The sequence below is a fragment of the Heteronotia binoei genome, chromosome 8 (assembly GCF_032191835.1).
Source record: "Heteronotia binoei isolate CCM8104 ecotype False Entrance Well chromosome 8, APGP_CSIRO_Hbin_v1, whole genome shotgun sequence".
Taxonomy (NCBI): domain Eukaryota; kingdom Metazoa; phylum Chordata; class Lepidosauria; order Squamata; family Gekkonidae; genus Heteronotia; species Heteronotia binoei.
In genome coordinates, this window is record NC_083230.1 from 6,304,926 (window position 1) to 6,321,795 (window position 16,870).

The 16,870-nt window shown below is 45.9% G+C and overlaps 1 protein-coding gene across 1 annotated transcript in view; it reads right to left on the reverse strand.

Moving 5' to 3' along the window:
- Window positions 1-16,870, reverse strand: part of RELN (reelin) — a 659,346-nt gene that overhangs the window by 207,533 nt on the left and 434,943 nt on the right. The window contains exons 29-30 of the mRNA XM_060246073.1: window positions 16,023-16,258; window positions 1,964-2,121 (exon numbers count right to left, since the gene is read on the reverse strand). Of these exons, the coding sequence (XP_060102056.1) occupies window positions 1,964-2,121; window positions 16,023-16,258 (394 nt within the window). The remainder of the gene's footprint in view (window positions 1-1,963; window positions 2,122-16,022; window positions 16,259-16,870) is intronic.

Below are 16,870 nucleotides of genomic sequence, written 5' to 3' on the forward strand. Positions count from 1 at the left end.
GCAGGGTGACAATATACATCCTTGTCGAACTCCTTTTCTTATTCTAAACCAATCAGTTGTTCCATATCCCATTCTGACAGCTGCTTCTTGACCCTTCTTACAGATTTCTCAGGAGACATGTGAGGTGGTCTGGTACTCCCATTGTCAGAACTTGTAACTACTGCTGAGGCTTAACTGTGATGTAACCAGTACCTGCTTTGTACTTTCAGTATTGCTTATGCTCAGATTGTAACTGAACCAAACTGACTCCATGTTGTAACCTCTTAACAACCCCGAGTGCCTATGTAGCAATTAACCTTGCCCTACTGGTATCCAAAATATTTAGGGCTGTAGATTGAATTATGGTGTGTCTCTGCACATTCTCACACTGATGCCCTTTGAAGCCAAACCGTGTGGCCTTCAGAACGAGGAGGCAACCTCCTGACTGATAGTGGATGGTGGGAAGACAGATGTGCTTGCACTGGTGTGAATTGTGGCTTTGTGATGTGTTTACTTTAGTGTATAAAAACTGTGCTAGTGGTGGCCCTTGCCATCACTGTTATCTCGTCTCTTCCAGTACTTAGTTCTCTCTAATAAAATCCTAGCTTTGAAACCAAGTATGGGATCCGTTTGAAGTTCTTAAGTTCTGACACCCATCTCTTTAAGGACTTGCCACAGTTTGTTGTGATCCACACAATCAAAGGCTTTAGCGTAGTCAATGAAACAGAAATAGCTGTTTTTCTGATACTCCCGTGCTTCCTTCATAATCCAGCGAATGTTGGCAATTTGAGCTCTAGTTCCTCGACCTCTCCGAAACCCAGCTTGAACTTCTGGTAGTTCCCGATCTACATACTGCTGAAGCCTAGCTTGTAGGATCTTTAACATGACCTTGCTGGCATGTGAAATGAGTGCAATGGTGCGATAGTTTGAACATTCCTTGGCATTACCCTTCTTTGGGATTGGAATACAAACTGACCGTTTCCAATCCTGTGGCCACTGTTGCGTTTTCCAAATATGTTGACATAATGTGTGCATCACTTTAACAGCATCATCTTTTAGGACTTTGAATAGCTCAACTGGGATACCATCATCTCCACTCGCTTTGTTGTTAGTAATGCTTTCTAAGGCCCATTTGACTTCACACTCCAGGATGTCTGGCTCAAGGTCAGCGATTTCACTGTCATGGTTGTCAAGGACATTGAGATCCTTCTTGTATAATTCTTCTGTGTATTCTTGCCACCTCTTCCTGATCTCTTCTGCTTCTTTTAGGTCCCTACTGGTTTTGTCCTTTATTATGGCCATCTTTGCACAAAACGTTCCCTTGATTTCTCCAATTTTCTTGAAGAGATCTCTTGTCCTTCCCATTCTGCTATTTTCCTCTATTGCTTTGCATTGTTCCTTATCTCTCCTTGCTGTTCTCTGGAAATCTGCATTCAGTTGGGTGAATCTTTCCTTTTCACCTTTGCCTTTCACTTTCCTTCTTTCCTCAGCTATTTGTAAAGCCTCATCAGACAGTCACTTTGCTTTCTTGCATCTCTTTTTCTTTGGGATGGTGCTGACCTGCCTTCTGTACAACGTCATGAACCTCCGACCATAGTTCTTCCGACACTCTATCAGCTCTAGTTCCTTAAACCTATTCTTCACCTCCACTATATATTCATAAGGGATGTGATCAAGGTCAAACCTGAATGGCCTAATGGCTTCCCCAGTTTTCTTCAGTTTAAGCCTGAATTTTGCAATGAGTAGCTCATGATCTGAGCAGGTCAGCTCCAGGTCTTGTTTTTGCTGAAAATAATCACCTACAAAGGTAGTCCAAATAAAAGAAGGGGGGGGGGATAAAAGGAGCATCTAAAATAGACTTATAACAAACAGGAGTAAAAGATAATGGAAGCAAACAGAAATTAAAAAATAGAGAATAAAAGTCCTTGAAGGAGAGTACAACCTAAAAGTATCATCCAGACTCACCAGAACAGTTCTGTCTTACCTGTGTAGCCCAAATCGCAGAAGCAGACCCCAGAGATACAATCCCCATGACCACTGCAATAGTTGGGACATGGCTCTGAGAAGTATACCCCATCTAATCCAAAAGGAGGCACATCCTTCTGTGAACTGCTCTCTTGGATCCATCGGAATCTGGTCTTACTGCATATTAGGAAAAACCATAACAGAAGAATGGTTGCTGAATGCCTATCCGTTGCATGTGTGTCACTGCTACTATTAAACACCCTTTCGTTTTTGATACTATTAAACAGTGTACCAGGCACTGCATGTAAAGTATATGCACATAGTATTTAGCTATATATTTGTATATGCACAAAATCAATTTATGTATTAAATGCAAACAAACCTTTTACTTAAATAATTAAAACAATGCATATCCCACCATTGACCATGAGCAAGACTAAACTGGTAATATAAAATTGTGGGGTGGGGGGGTATCCTAGTTCAGATGATCTCTCAGGGTACAGGGGATTTGTGCCTGCCCACTGCATGGAAACATGGTGACTGTTAAACTGTGATACACCAGAAAACTGTCTGCTGCATTGTGGCTCAATAACAACATCAAAATACAGAGTACTTTCTTGTGAGGAGATGCCAATATCTGTGTCTATAAATCTGGCTACTACCAATGAAAGAGAGATGAACAGAGACGGGCATGAACTGACTTACAAACCAAAGTTTGTGATGAACTGGGCCGGTTCGTTGGTTTGTGAACCACACACAAACAGGGCCGGTGCTGGGACTTTTGCCATCCCAGGCAGGGCCCCACCCCCAACTTCCAGTTGGGGGGGCAGAGCAGCAGTGGGCACGCTCGGAGCCAGGTTCTGAGCGCATCTGCCACTGCAGTGCCCTGCCAACCCCGCTCAGGCTTCCTGGGCCACAGGGGGAGCACTACAATGATTGCATAGCACACTCCTCAAAAGGAGCAAGCTATGCAAGCACCAGCCCCGACCCCCCTCAGACTTCCTGGGTCACAGGAAGTCTGAGTGGGGTCAGGGGGCACTACGACACTTGTGTACCGCACTTCTTGCAAGGAGTACACTATGCAAGCACCGGCCCCAGCCCTGCTCAGGTTTCCCAGATTGTGAGAAGCGTGAGTGGGGTCAGGGGGCACTGCAAAACCCCAGAGGTGACTGGGGAGAGGGGGTATGTGCAGTGGCACCCCGAAGGTGGGGTGGTGCCTCAGATGGTTGCCTACCCCACCTACTCCCATGCACTGCCTCTGCTCACAAACTGCCATTTTTTTTGTGGTGGTTCATTCAATTTGTAGATCTCTTTAAATGCCTTCCCTTCATTTGCCTCAGTGAGTGAAGGGAAGGCACTTAAAATGCCCCCTTCCCCCAGGGAAGCTCCCTCCAACTTACAAACCAATGAACCAATGCTTTGGTTCAGGAAATTCAAAAGTTCATGGGGGTTCGTGGTTTCTCACAAACCACTATGAACCTTCATTTCCCTGGTTTGTGCCCATGGGCGGACAGGGAAGTTAAAATAGCCCAGGAGCAATCTAGGCTGAGTGGCACCTGCAATACTAGCAAAGCTACTAGGGCTTGGCTCTGTATGATCCTGGTTACCAGCAGCCCTCCAGGGGCAGTGGCCCACCAGGAACTTTCCCTGTAAGTCAAATGGCCAGTCCACCTCTGTCCTTACTCCACATACAGCTTTTCCCCACAGAGATGATAAAAACAGAATCTACATCCTGAAATCTGAGTTTCTCAAATAGTCTAAAGGCACTCTATTACTAAGTGGCAAGTACCTAGCTGGGATAACATTATTTACTTCATTAATATCCTGTCTTCCTTCCCAGTGGGGACCAAAAGTGTCTTACATTATTCTCCTCTCCTACATTTTATCCACACAACAACCCGGTGAGGTAGACTAGGCTTAGAGTGTGTAACTAGCCCAAGATCACGTAGCAAGCTTCCATGGCAGAGTGGGGATTCCAGCATGGGTTTTCCAGATCCTAGTCTGGTATGCTAACCACTGCACCACACTGGAAATCCATATGCACCACCCTGACCAACTTAGAGGCAGAATACAGCTTAATAAAGACATTTCTAGAACAGGGCCAGGTAATCTAGCTTCTTGACCCTGTGGGCACCTTTAGTATTCTGCCAGTTGGTGGGTGCAACCACAAGATGGCCACTGCAGGAGGCAGAGCCAATCACAAAATGGCCACTGTGGAAAACACACACATAGAGGAAGCCCAAGTGCAGAGGACATGTGGAGTAATTTAAAAGAAACCCTGAAAAAAAGTAGTGAGAGAGAAAAGAAACAGCACCATGGTGGCAGTTGCTGCCAAAACATTATTTTAATCTGTACAGCTGACCAGGTCTGCAATGACCAACTAGAAGCCTTGCTGGCAAAAGTACCACCTGGCTATGCCCACTTTCAAAAAACACTTGATGAGCACCAGAAAGGTGTTGGTGGGGGCCATGGGGCCTGCAGGCACCACATAGGATATATTTATTCATTTGGTTTTTAATTGGTTAACTGGTTGATATTTTAATTTTTAACTGGTTGATATTATTAATCTGTCCCTGTCATCAGGGACTTTCCCAGTTAGGCTCAAAGAGGCAGTGGTATGTCCGCTTTTGAAGAAGCCATCTTTGGACCCTACGGTCCCAGCCAATTACCGTTCAGTCTCAAATCTTCCGTTTCTGGGTAAGGTAATTGAGAAAGTGGTGACGGAACAGTTTCACGCTTTCCTGGAGGACGCCTCTATCCTTGACCCTTTCCAGTCCGGCTTCTGCCGTGGGCATAGCACAGAGACTGTCTTGGTTGTGCTCACAGATGACCTCAGAAGGCATCTGGATGAAGGCGGGTCAGCGCTGCTGCTATTGCTAGATCTTTCAGCAGCATTTGACATGGTCGACTATGATCGAATGACCCACAGGAGTCCAGGGGATTGCCTTACAGTGGTTTTCCTCCTTTCTCCGTGGGTGGGGACAAAGGGTGGCCTTGGTGAGCAGACCTCTTTGCAACACCCACTAAAGCAGGGGTGTCAAACTCATTTGTTATGAGGGCTGGATTTGACATAAATGAGACCTTGTCGGGCCAGGCCATCTGTGTCATAAGATGTAATGCCAGGTATCGGACATATAAACTGTATAAAGGGGGCGCAGACAAACACAATCTTTTTTACTTAAAACATTAGCACTCTTGCAATATTTTGTTTTACAATCTGATAAATGTCATCTCTTGCTATGAATTATTGCATCAAAAATGGCAGACAATGTCTGTGCTGTACCAATCTTGAATATGCTGTTCAAGTATTGTTCAAGTGTGCACATCTATAAGTTGGAAACCTACTTTTGATTTATTGACATTCATTACAAAGATTTCATAGTCAATGCTTTGAGCCTCAGACCCAGAGGAAAACATGAAACAGCTGGGCATTGTGAGCTTTTGTACATAAATTGCTTCATATGCTGGTTAAGATTATGTGAAGGCACCATGGCACAGACTGAGGGCTATGTGCTTGTCTGCAAAACTATAGTCTTCTCCACAAAAATAACTACAACTCCTATGTGGCAGTACAAGAACAGAGGCAGCCACGTACAATGATTAGTATCAGCCTACTATCTGGGAAGTCTAAATTCAAGACCCCCCAATCAAAGGAAAATGTGAAAGAAAAAGCAATGGAAATTTCCTGGGTAAACCTGGGCCACACACACACACACACACTCAGCCTAATGCTAGCTTGTTGTTATTTCTCTTCTAAATAGTTCACATACTTTCCTATTGAGAAAGACTGGAGGGCATGAACACAATGAAAAGAGGGGAACCCAGCTGCACCAATAACAAGCCCAACAAATCTCCCTCCCTCTTTCTCTCTCTGTAGCAAGGCAAAAAGTTCATACCTTCAATAAAACATTGCTAGTCTTAAAAGTGCTGTTTGTATTTCTTCCGATGGTGAGGACTGGGCAAAGGAAGCTGGAACTCTTTCCTTCCTTCCCCCAGGGCACAAGGAGAGGGAGGAGCCTCAGCCAGGAAGGAAGAGAGACTGGGCTCAGTAGCTCTGCAGGTTGATTAGTTGAGTCTGGCAAACTTAATCACCTAGCAGAGCTATAGAGCCAGATGGAGGTCCTGTACCTTTCATTGGCTAAGGCTCCTCCTCTCTCCTCCTCCCTTTGGGAAAAGGGAGGGGGGAGAGAAGGAGCAAATAAAGGCTGCTTTGCTGGCAGGCTGATCCCTGGGGAGTAATACAAAATGGCGACTGAACACAGCAGGGAAGGGAGAATGAAGCAGACAACAGCCAGTTGCTGGAGGGCCTGATTGGAACCCTCTGTGGGGCGAATGTGGCCCGTGGGCTGCAGGTTTGACACCCCTGCACTTGAGTGTGGCATACCACAAGGAGCTATTCTCTCACCAATGATGTTTAACAGCTATATGTTGCCCAGATTGCTCAAGATTTTGGGCTAGGCTGTCACCAATACGCAGATGACACCCAGCTCTATCTGTTGATGGATGGCCATTCAGACATCACTCTAGAGCATTTGACCGGGGCCTTGGAAGCCATGGCTGGATGGTTGTGCAAAGCCGGCTGAAACTCAATCCAACCAAGATGGAGGTCCTGTACCTGAACTGTGGGGGATTAGAGTTGGGCCTTCGACTCTCAACCCTGAACGATGCATCTCTTGCACCGGCTCAGAAAGTGAGGAGTCTGGGAGTGATACTGGATGCCTCACTTACCATGGAGGCCCAGGTCACAGCAGTTGCTCGATCTGCCTTTCACCACCTTCGGCAGGCCAGGCAGCTGGCGCCCTACCTATCCTCCCAGGATTTAGCTACTGTGATCCATACAACGGTCACTTCCAGGTTGGATTACTGTAACTCGCTCTATGCAGGCTTACCCTTGCGGCTGATCCGGAAACTGCAGCTAGTGCTGTTAACTGCACTGCCTTTATGGGCAAGCTTTCAGTCAGTGCTGCGCCAACTGAACTGGTTACCTATTGAGTACTGGATCAGCTTCAATGTTTTGGTACTGACATTTAAAGCCTTACGTGGTCTGGGACCAACATACCTGAGGGACTGCCTTTCCCCATATACGCCCCAGAAGTCGTTGCGATCGGCTATGCAACACCTCCTGACCACCCCTGGCCCTAAGGACGTCCGACTTGCCTCAACCTTTTCAGCCCTGGCCCCTGCCTGTGGAGATCCGGGCCCTACCTGAATTACTGCCATTTCGTAGGGCCTGCAAGACGGAGCTGTTCCACCGGGCCTATGGCTGAGGCAGCGGGCGTCCTATTATTCCATCATTTGGCCTCCCTTGTGGTGACATCATGCTTTGTTACAGTGCTATCCTATTGTTATTACCATCGTTTAAGGTGGGCCTACAACTGGTTATTGATATGCTATGCCCCGTCCGCCGGTGGTGCATTCTATTTATTGTTTTTACTGGTAATTTTAATTTGGTATTTTAACTTTGATATGTAAGTTTTTATTGTTATTTTTATACGTTGTGATCCGCCTTGAGCCCGTTTACGGGAAAAGGCGGAATATAAGCCTACTAAATAAATAAAATAAAATAAAATAAAATAAATAACCCACCTTCCACACAAGTAGGCTCAGGGCGGGTAACAACAATAGAATTAACAATCAAGAAGATATCATAAAATCATATAACATTCACATTTAAATTAAAATATTAAGTAAAATATTGATTAAAATAGCAGAATGGCAACATGAAATTGTATCCTTTATGTGGCCCCACAACTGAACTATACTAGAACAACTTCTAGGTTCCCAAGTAAATTCCATTGTCATCAAAGGATCTTATTTTCAGGAGAATATATTGTGGACCATGCTGTAAATTTGTCAAAAGAAAAACATCCATTATACAGCTGACGTTTTAGGAGGCGTCACCCAATCTGTAATGGCAAGTGGTGCTTATGGTGATAACACATGTTACTTTGCTATGGCTGCCTATTCTTGATTATGTTACAGAACATAATGCTCAGCAGACTGCTGCTATTGATTTGGTGCCATTTGTGTTGGGCAGATCAAACTCATTAGTGTCAGATTTGTGTATCTTGGCATTTACGTTTGTTGATTAATTAAGGGGAAAAGACTTAAACTACAGTACACACTGAGTATTTGATTCATTCTTACCATGAAGACACCAGTTCTCCCTGCTACATAACACTGTAAATATTGTTAAGAGGGTAACAGAAGGAGTCCATGACAGCCAGAAAACCCACAGACAGGAAGGCAAAATATCTTGGCTATGTTTCTAGAGCAAGAGCAGAGGAAAGGGGAGAAATAGGAAAGGTTCTGCCGGTAGCAGCTCAATATCATCTGGACTGTGCTTGTTTTCTCCTATGCTTGCAGGGTATGGCGTGAGGCACAAAGTGTTGCAAAGGAGCCCTCGGTTCAGAGACTGTTAGGCAGCCTAGTAAATGAGGACCCACCCACAATGTGTTTCTTTGTCGTTTATTTAAACGACATTGGCCGTTTTCCCACTCACGTTTTACTGGCGCCACGACCATCCTGACGCCGGCGAATCTGCCTGGATTTCGCAACAGAAGCGCCGGCGTTTTCCGTCGCTAAGCCAGTGCAAACGTTTTCCTGCATCTTTGCGATTTCCGTTTGCGTTGGCTTAGCGACGGAAGTAGCCGGCGCTTCTGGGAGCGCCGGAGCTTCTGATGCGAAATCCAGGCAGATTCGCCGGCATCAGGATGGTCGTGGCGCCAGTAAAACGTGAGTGGGAAAACGGCCATTGTTTAAACTGGCTGTCTAGTATTTTGGAAATTTCTTTAAGTTGTGCTGGGAAGAAAAGCAGCATAGAAATGATCTATCTAATCAATAAATAATTGTGTAAAAAAACTTGGGAGATGAGAACACACAATAGGCATGAGCCCAATAACAAATTCCTGGCTATACGATACAGTTGCTTTTTGGTTGGGGGCAAGGGACCGAGGGCACGATTCTTCATAATACTATTCAGGGCTACAATACTCATTTCCTCTATAAGCTACCCACCCTCCCCAACAGTAAATAAAATAACTATTTCCGAGGGTCATTTTGTAGAAAAATAAGTGGTGGCGCTCATTAGCATATGCTGCCCCCTCACCAGCCAAAAGCAACCCGATGCAAGAAAAGAGAGCCCCGGGTGAGCAAAGCCTGCTTGGGCTGGCTAGAAATCCAGCCAGCCCAAGCAGGCCTTGCTCACCTGGGGCTCTCCTGGGCCACCCCCCTTCCCCACAGTCAAAAGGTCAGCAAGCCACCCTCCGCCCAAAATCACATAAGAAGTGGAGAAAGGGTGGCACGGGCTCCTCCAGGTGATAATGAGAGCTGCTGGGAGCATGGCAAAGCCTCTGGTGGCTGGATGGCTGCCTGTTCTCCTAATCCAGGGATTGTTATGCAGCTGCACCTGCTATTCAATGGACAAGCTAGGTGGGGAGGAGGAGGGGGAACCCTCAGAAAGGCTCAGGAGCTATGCTCCTGTGAGCTCCTGCTGACTCTGAGACCTGACTATTTCCATATGATAGTATTGCTGCAGCTAAAGTAGCTCCCTACACAGCTCATTTCTACTGGTCATACAAATCTCTTGAATCTGCACACCATTTAAAAAAAAAACTCTGCTCAGTTGCACTGATGGAGCTTCTTGTCAGACATTGTACCTGCTCTAACTCACTTTTAGCCTATTGACCTGACTAACGCCATCTTGTATGCTATTACTAACCATGAGCCTGTGACTGTGCATTTCAAACGGGGAGGGAAGGTTGTAAATCCCATGGGAGGAATTTCTCACTTGGCATCCATAGGCTCTCCAAGCCTTTGAAGATGGCAAGCTTCAAGGTAACCAGCGGGGAGCCTTCCTGGGAATGAGATAAGGGAATGTGGGAACAGACAACCGTCTCTCAGGGTGTGAGAATGAATTCTTTGTTATGTTATTCTCTTCTACAAAAATCCAAGAGTAACCTTGGAATGTATCAAACTCAATCTGCTTGTATCCCAGACCACTAGTTCTTGAATAAACGAATTAATTTTGCAACAGAATGATTCGGGCTTATTTCAACGTTCAATGTCTGACACTTCTGATATGCTGAAATTGTCCACAGGATACCATATGAAGGGACCAGCAGCATCACTGCCCTCCCCCAATAGACATGCTGTACAGATACCTTTATGTGGTTCTTGCACACAATGGTCAGAATCCATGCAGGCGCTGCCATAGCAGAAGCTACCACTGCATTTTGTGCCAGTTAGTAAACTGCAGCTATTGTAACTAGTGATGGGCACTAGCTGGGGGTCTCACAAACCTTCCTATTTACTGAACTGGTTTGTGAGGTGGTGGAATGTACCCCACGGCAGTGCCGGATTAAACCCTGTGAAGGCCCCTAGGCACTCTAAATCTCAGGGCCCCCTTCACAAATTACCTCCTAATACGTTTTAAATTTTAACGACCAACAATTTTAATAAACCAGTTTTATTACGCAAAACAAACATTAGCCATTATTAATGTTATTTTAAAAATTAACACGTTATGTTATAAACAAGAATTATTAAATATTATTATTTATTTTTATTTTATTTGATTTATATTTGCCAACACCTGCAGCTTTTCCCTCTCCACTTCAGGTGCCCCCCCACCACATTATCTCTGCATATGTTAAAGGATTCCAGCCACTCTCTGCTTAACCACCAGATTATGGTAACCCCAAAAGGAGCAGAACAGTGTTGCAAGTATGCACTCTGATGCAAGCCAGCTGTATCTGGATTCGCCTAAGGGCAGCACATTCCCCTAAGGCTACCACTGTCTTAAAGGAACAACAGTGTTCCCAGTGATTCATAGCCACCCCAGGCCCATGAGCTTTTCAAGGCTAGAGATGAACAGAGGAGGTTTATTATTATTCACAAGTTTTCCTTGATGGCCTTTTCATCCAAGTACTTCTCATTAGCCATAACAGTTCCTCTGAGAGCCAAAAGACGGAGTTATTATGACTGCTAGGTAAGGCTGACTCCCCACCCCAGTCTGGGTGTCATGTGAGGCATGGCGGCTTTGCCAGTCTCTGAGACCCTCTCTAAGCGGGTGGCAATGTTCCCTGTAAACTATGGAGCCCTGTGAGCAAAAATTCTACTTCGTGAGCTACTGGCACTAAAGCTGTGAGCTACTACATTAATTATAGGAAAAGTGAAGGAACTTGAAACTATTTACATTTGTAATTTATAGGGTTTTTTAATTTAAAAAAATATTGTGAGAATAAGTAATATTATATCATCATAGGTGGTTTTATTTTTGATCCTAGACATACAGGGAAATTCTGAAACTGTCAAACGATTTACCATCTTTCACCAACCTAAAGCATGAAGCAGTACCACACTGACCTGCATAACATTGGCTACATACCAAACTGGGTGCAAACGAGTTTTCATCAGTTCATAGTAGCATAGGAACATCTTCAGTGCTATAAAAGTATAGTGCGTAGGCGGGAACAGCTCAAATTCTGATGTCTTTCATGAAAAAAACTACCTCCTTAACTTTACTCAGCAAGCCTACCTAAAAGTAAAGCTTTACAATGTGCTTGGAACATCTAGCTGCTATTATTGGGCATCATTTTACAAAGCCATCCTCCAGATTCAAGAGAAGTCTTCATTCACCAAATGTCGCTAATCAGTTTGTATGCGCCTGGTGGCAACAGGATATTTTATCGACATTAGTCCTTTTACTCTAGGGCAAATAAGACCTTTCTGGGCCATGGGCTGAGGAGAGGGGGAAATATCACCTATATGATATTTATACTTCCCACACACACTTGTAAGCATTCTCTGTCTTAAAATATAGCTCAGGAAATTGGCATAGTTAAAGTTGCTGGAAATATAAAATAACTTAGAGCAGTTAACAGTTAGCTGTTTTCTAGTTCCTACAGACTTAGAAGCAGACATACAAGCATTTAATAATGCATTTCATAATACAGAATCTATTAGCAACCAGTGCTAAATAAGAAATCTATATACCATATCTGAATGGATTATAACTGCTGTTGAAGACCGGGGACTTCTCGAGATCCTCCCACCAACACCCCAGGGCATTGTGTGTGTGTGTATGAATGGTGGTGGAAACTGATGCCATGAAACCTTGTTGGTTACCTATGGCCACCCTGTGCCTCACAGGGTTTGTGGGAAGATAAAATGGAGGTGATAATGTTGTGAGCCATTTGGGATCTTCATTGGCGGAAAAAGTGGAACATAAATGAAGTTAATAAATTATATTGAAAGCAAAGCTCCAAGTGCCTGGCCTGAGCTGGATAGTCCAGGCTAGCCTGATCTTCTCAGCCCTTGGAAATTAAGCAGGATCCTCAGGGCCAACCCTAGCCTATCTGATGACCTAGACAAGGCTAACTGAAAAGATGAATGATCACCATGGCTTCTAGATGTGCGCGCACATAAACACACACAAAAAAAGAAATATCAAATTAACCAACTTGAAATTGCTTTTAAAAAAAATATTGTGAGAAAAAATAATACAACAATCCTTCATTTTCTTTCTAAGCATAATATAGAGATAATATAATATAGAGATAGATACAATACTAGAATCCAGCTCTTCTACCGCTGACCAACACACATAAAAGGCAGGTTCCCTAAGAACACAAGGGAAGCAGTGTTGGATCAGGCCAGCGCCATCAGGAGGCCCACCAGCGGGACCTGGACAGTAGAAGCCTTCTCACTGCTGCCCCCCCCTCAAGCACCACAACATTTTGCAATTGGAATATACAGAAGCACTCAGTTACTGAATCCAAAATCTATGAAACAGCTATAAATGATGCAAGTCTTCAGTCTTTCGGGGTCTGCTACCTATGGCTCCAGATTTAGTACAGAGTCAAACGCACACACAGGAAAGCTTTTGAATGCAACCAATTTCTCCAGACCAACACAGGGAAACCAAAGGTTCTAGCTTACTCTTGTCTCTCTATTTTACTGTGCAAGGAGTTCTAACTAAAAGGAATGCAAAAAGAAACACAGGGATGGGACCAGTTTCTTACCCACAGCCCTGGGAACAGCCACTGTTCCCCGCTCCATTCAGTCTGCCTCCTAAAGAGCCTCCGTCTGGAAAGGCTGCACTTGGTGGCTGTTAGGGCTGGGGCTTCCCTCTGTTGGCCGGCTGGCTGATGGAGAGGAGGAGCTTGCAAAACTAGCACCTGGAGTCTTGGCAAGCCTAAGAGGCAGGAGCCTTTCTAAGTGCCTGCTTGCTTTCTCCAAGCCAAACGACTGGCGAAAGCTCTGCTGCAGAGGCAAGGGCCTGGCATGGGGCCCTTTAAAGGTGTCGGGGCCTCTAGGCCTGTGACTCGTCGGCCTATTTAGAAACCCAGCTCTGCTCCCCCCCCCCCACACCGTGGGCTAGAGATGCCAAACTCACAGGGAGTCCCCAATTGACTCTCTTCTACAAAAGGGACTCTCTCTTCCTTCCAATCCTGCAATCCTTGGCCTCCTGGGATCCCCATTTTTGACCAGGTTTAATCTTCTGGCCTCTCTCGGACTGCTCCATGGGCCAGTTTCCTGGAACACCCACTGCTTCTAGCAAAAGGAGAATCACCCCCTTTCCTTCTGACCCGGTGGTCCTTGACTTCTGCACCTTCTAGAGTCCCCCTTTTTAGCCTGGCCTCATCTTCTGCCTGGAGCCTCATGGAGCAATGTGAGAAGCTGCAGTCCTGCAGTCCAAGCTCTGCTCATGACCTGAGTTCGATCCCGGCGGAAGCTGGTTTCAGGTAGCCGGCTCAAGGTTGACTCAGCCTGTCATCCTTCCGAGGTCGGTAAAATGAGCACCCAGCTTGTTGGGGGCAAAGTGTAGATGACTGGGGAAGGCAATGGCAAACCACCCGTAAAAAGTCTGCCGTGAAAATGTTGTGATGTGACATCACCACAGAGTCAGAAACACCCCAGAGTCAGAAACAACAAATGTAAATGCCAAGATACACACATCCTTTCACCATCTTCTGGCATCCCTCTGACTGCCCCATGGGCCAGTTTCCCAGAACTCCCACTGCTTCTATGAAAAGGAGACTTGCCTCCCCTTTTCCTTCCAACCCTGTGATCTTCAACTTCTGGGCCTCCTGGGGTCCATCTTTTTCGGCTTGGCCTCATCTGCTGGCTTCCCTCTTATTGCCTCATGGTCTGGTTCATGCTACTTCTGTGACCAAAAATTACAGATGATTGTCCCTGATCACACCCACTGTAGCATAACACTCATTTGAGCACTGGTGGGGACAGGTCCATCGCTACGGTGGGACCTGGCCACAACATTCAACCCCTTTTCCATCTGTATGGCCCCTCCAGTGGAGGGCCTCTAATCTGCCCCCTTTGCTTCCCCTCACTCGCTGACGCTCTGAACAAGTGTAGCATTGCTGCCAGTCTCCTCTCTGATGTGTTGCTCAAAACAAGTAGTACCAGCTGCCACTGCTGCTCCAATCCAGCAGCACTTTCTTCCTGACTTGCGCACTGGGCATTCTCCAACCAGGCCCCTGCAGCTGGCCCTCCCCAGTGTTCATGCCCCAGGGACAGGACTCACTCCTGGGATCAGCTCGCCACACTGGCACAGAAGAGTGCCGGGAAAGAGAGAGACCCTCCAAGCGCTAGGGTGCCAAGGGAAGAAACATTCCTTGTAACAGAGACGCAGAGGAAGTGTTTCCTTTACTTGAGAAGCAGAGAAAGCGTTTAGGGCCAAACTGGGTGGCTCCCTAGTCCCCCCCAAACAAAAAGTGCTGCTGTGGGCCCAGCGCTGGCCCAAGGGTGTGTGGCACTCCAGGCAGGCTGCCTGCCCACCGCCCTCCCACTGCTGCCCTCCCTCCCTTCATGGGGCTGCAAGGCAGCACCACGCTCTGTTCCCCCCCAGCCCCGCATGCCACGCTGGGGCCTTACCAGCTTTGATGCGGTTGGCACAGCATCTCATCCTTGGAAGAGCCCGCAGGAGGAGACTTCGCTCCCCATCCCTCCTAGAACCGGAAGTGAGGGGGAGGGAAGCCTCCTCTCGCAGGTTCTTCAAAGGATTAGAAGCCGTGCCAGCCACATCAAAGCTTGTAAGGACCAGCCTCAGTGTGCTCCTCTGATCGTGCCGGGGGGGGGGGGGCGGAGACAGCGGGGGGAGGGAGGCAGGGAAACTAGGTGTTTGCCATGGGCACCAGGAGGGGGGAGCCCAGCACCCTAGGCAACTGCCTCATTTGCCTAGTGAGTGAGCCAGCCCTGTAGGGCCCCCCCAACATGAAATTCTGGCTATGGCCCTGGGAATAGTGGTGCTTTGGCAAGGGGGAGTGTTGCCTCATTAAAAATGGGCAAATGGCCCCCCAGATGTAACACTACTAATAGTTGTAGAACAGGAGGGGAAATCAGGTTACAGGAATGAGAAAAAAAGATTGCATTTTTTTCCTGCTGCTGTTCCACTCATGTAAGTAAAACAACTCTCTCTTTAGCAGAGGTTCCAGGTAGTTCTGTTGACCCAAATAAAAACTTTAAAACAGAAGCAATGCATTTCCTTTGACTAACACCAACCAAAATGATACAAAACAATGTGCGAATGTGCTCAGTGGCCCTTCTTTTTCTTTTTCACCTGGGAGCACCTGTTTATGGAATTAGTCCTTATTGAGATATCCTATTTTATTCCTGGGGCTTATTACCAGCCTTTCTGACCAAACTGATAAACCTAAAGGGGGGGAAATCCCTAAAAACACTCTTTGTCCCAATGAGCTTTACTACAGCATTCTTGTTTACTAAGACTTGCAAGTTACATGTCTAAAAGATCGCTTTAAAATGCTCTGCCGTGTTTTGTTATGATAGTATGCAGAACACAGCTTTTCCGGGCTTTCTTCATCATCTAGTGTAGCTTACAACCTGAAAAACAGGAATATTGACAAAATATTGAATGCTACAAAGTAAATGATAAAGTAATCACAAATTGCTGTGTTCAGTAAGTGTATCTTCTGGGCGTGGAGCCCGTGTCACTGGGTATGAGTGTGGGGAGGTCTTTGTGAGTTTCCTGCCTTGTGCAGGGGGTTGGACCAGATGACCCTGAAAGTCCATTCCAACTTTATGATTCTTTAACATACCTGTTGGCAAGAGATCTTGGAATGATGACACTAATTCTTGTCCATTCTTCAAAGTCTCCTGTGTAATACACAGTTGGCTCAGTCAGTTCTCGAGAGCTTCCTTCACATCCTTTGACCCCCGGAGATGCTGGGTAACAGCCCTCCTTCACTAATGACCAGAAGATGCCAGCATCGTGGGAATACTGAAGGAGAACTGGAGCTGAACTACTGAACTGGTCGGTGCAACCTATGATAAGCTGCAAAAGAAACGAAAGGCATCAAAAATAAACATAGGGTGAAGAAAAAGTACAAAGTTGTGAATATTAGATGTAGAAATCTGAAAAAAAGATGTAGAAATCTGTACTTTTAAAATAACTGTCACTAAGCTACAAGCAGGTGAGCCTGCTTTCCTGCCTCTTGGCCTGTCCGTGCAAAACAGAAGTTTGCTTTATTGGATGACTGTCACTCACTTTTGACTGGTATTAATTGGGTTGGATCCATGGGAAGGTTTCCCTCAGTGGAAGGAGCTTCCATCCATGGAGCATGGCTTCCCCAACTCCTCTGTATGGCTGTGGTCCAAAAGCCCCCTAAAGTACCCTTCTTCAGGGACCGGGAAACACCAGGGCTCATATGAGGGGAGATTTGGAAGTCTGATGCAGAAGGTCAAAAGAGATAAAAATCACCCTTCCCTAGTGCACACAGAAACTCTCTAATGGATCCAAAGCACTGTTTGATTCATGCCCAACAGGAAGTAATTACAAGGAAGGAAGGAAGGAAGCAAATACTACAAAATGGGGGTGGGGTAATGTCTTATCCTTCAGCATTTATACATAAGATTTATTTTTTTATTTTATTTATCTAAGATTTAT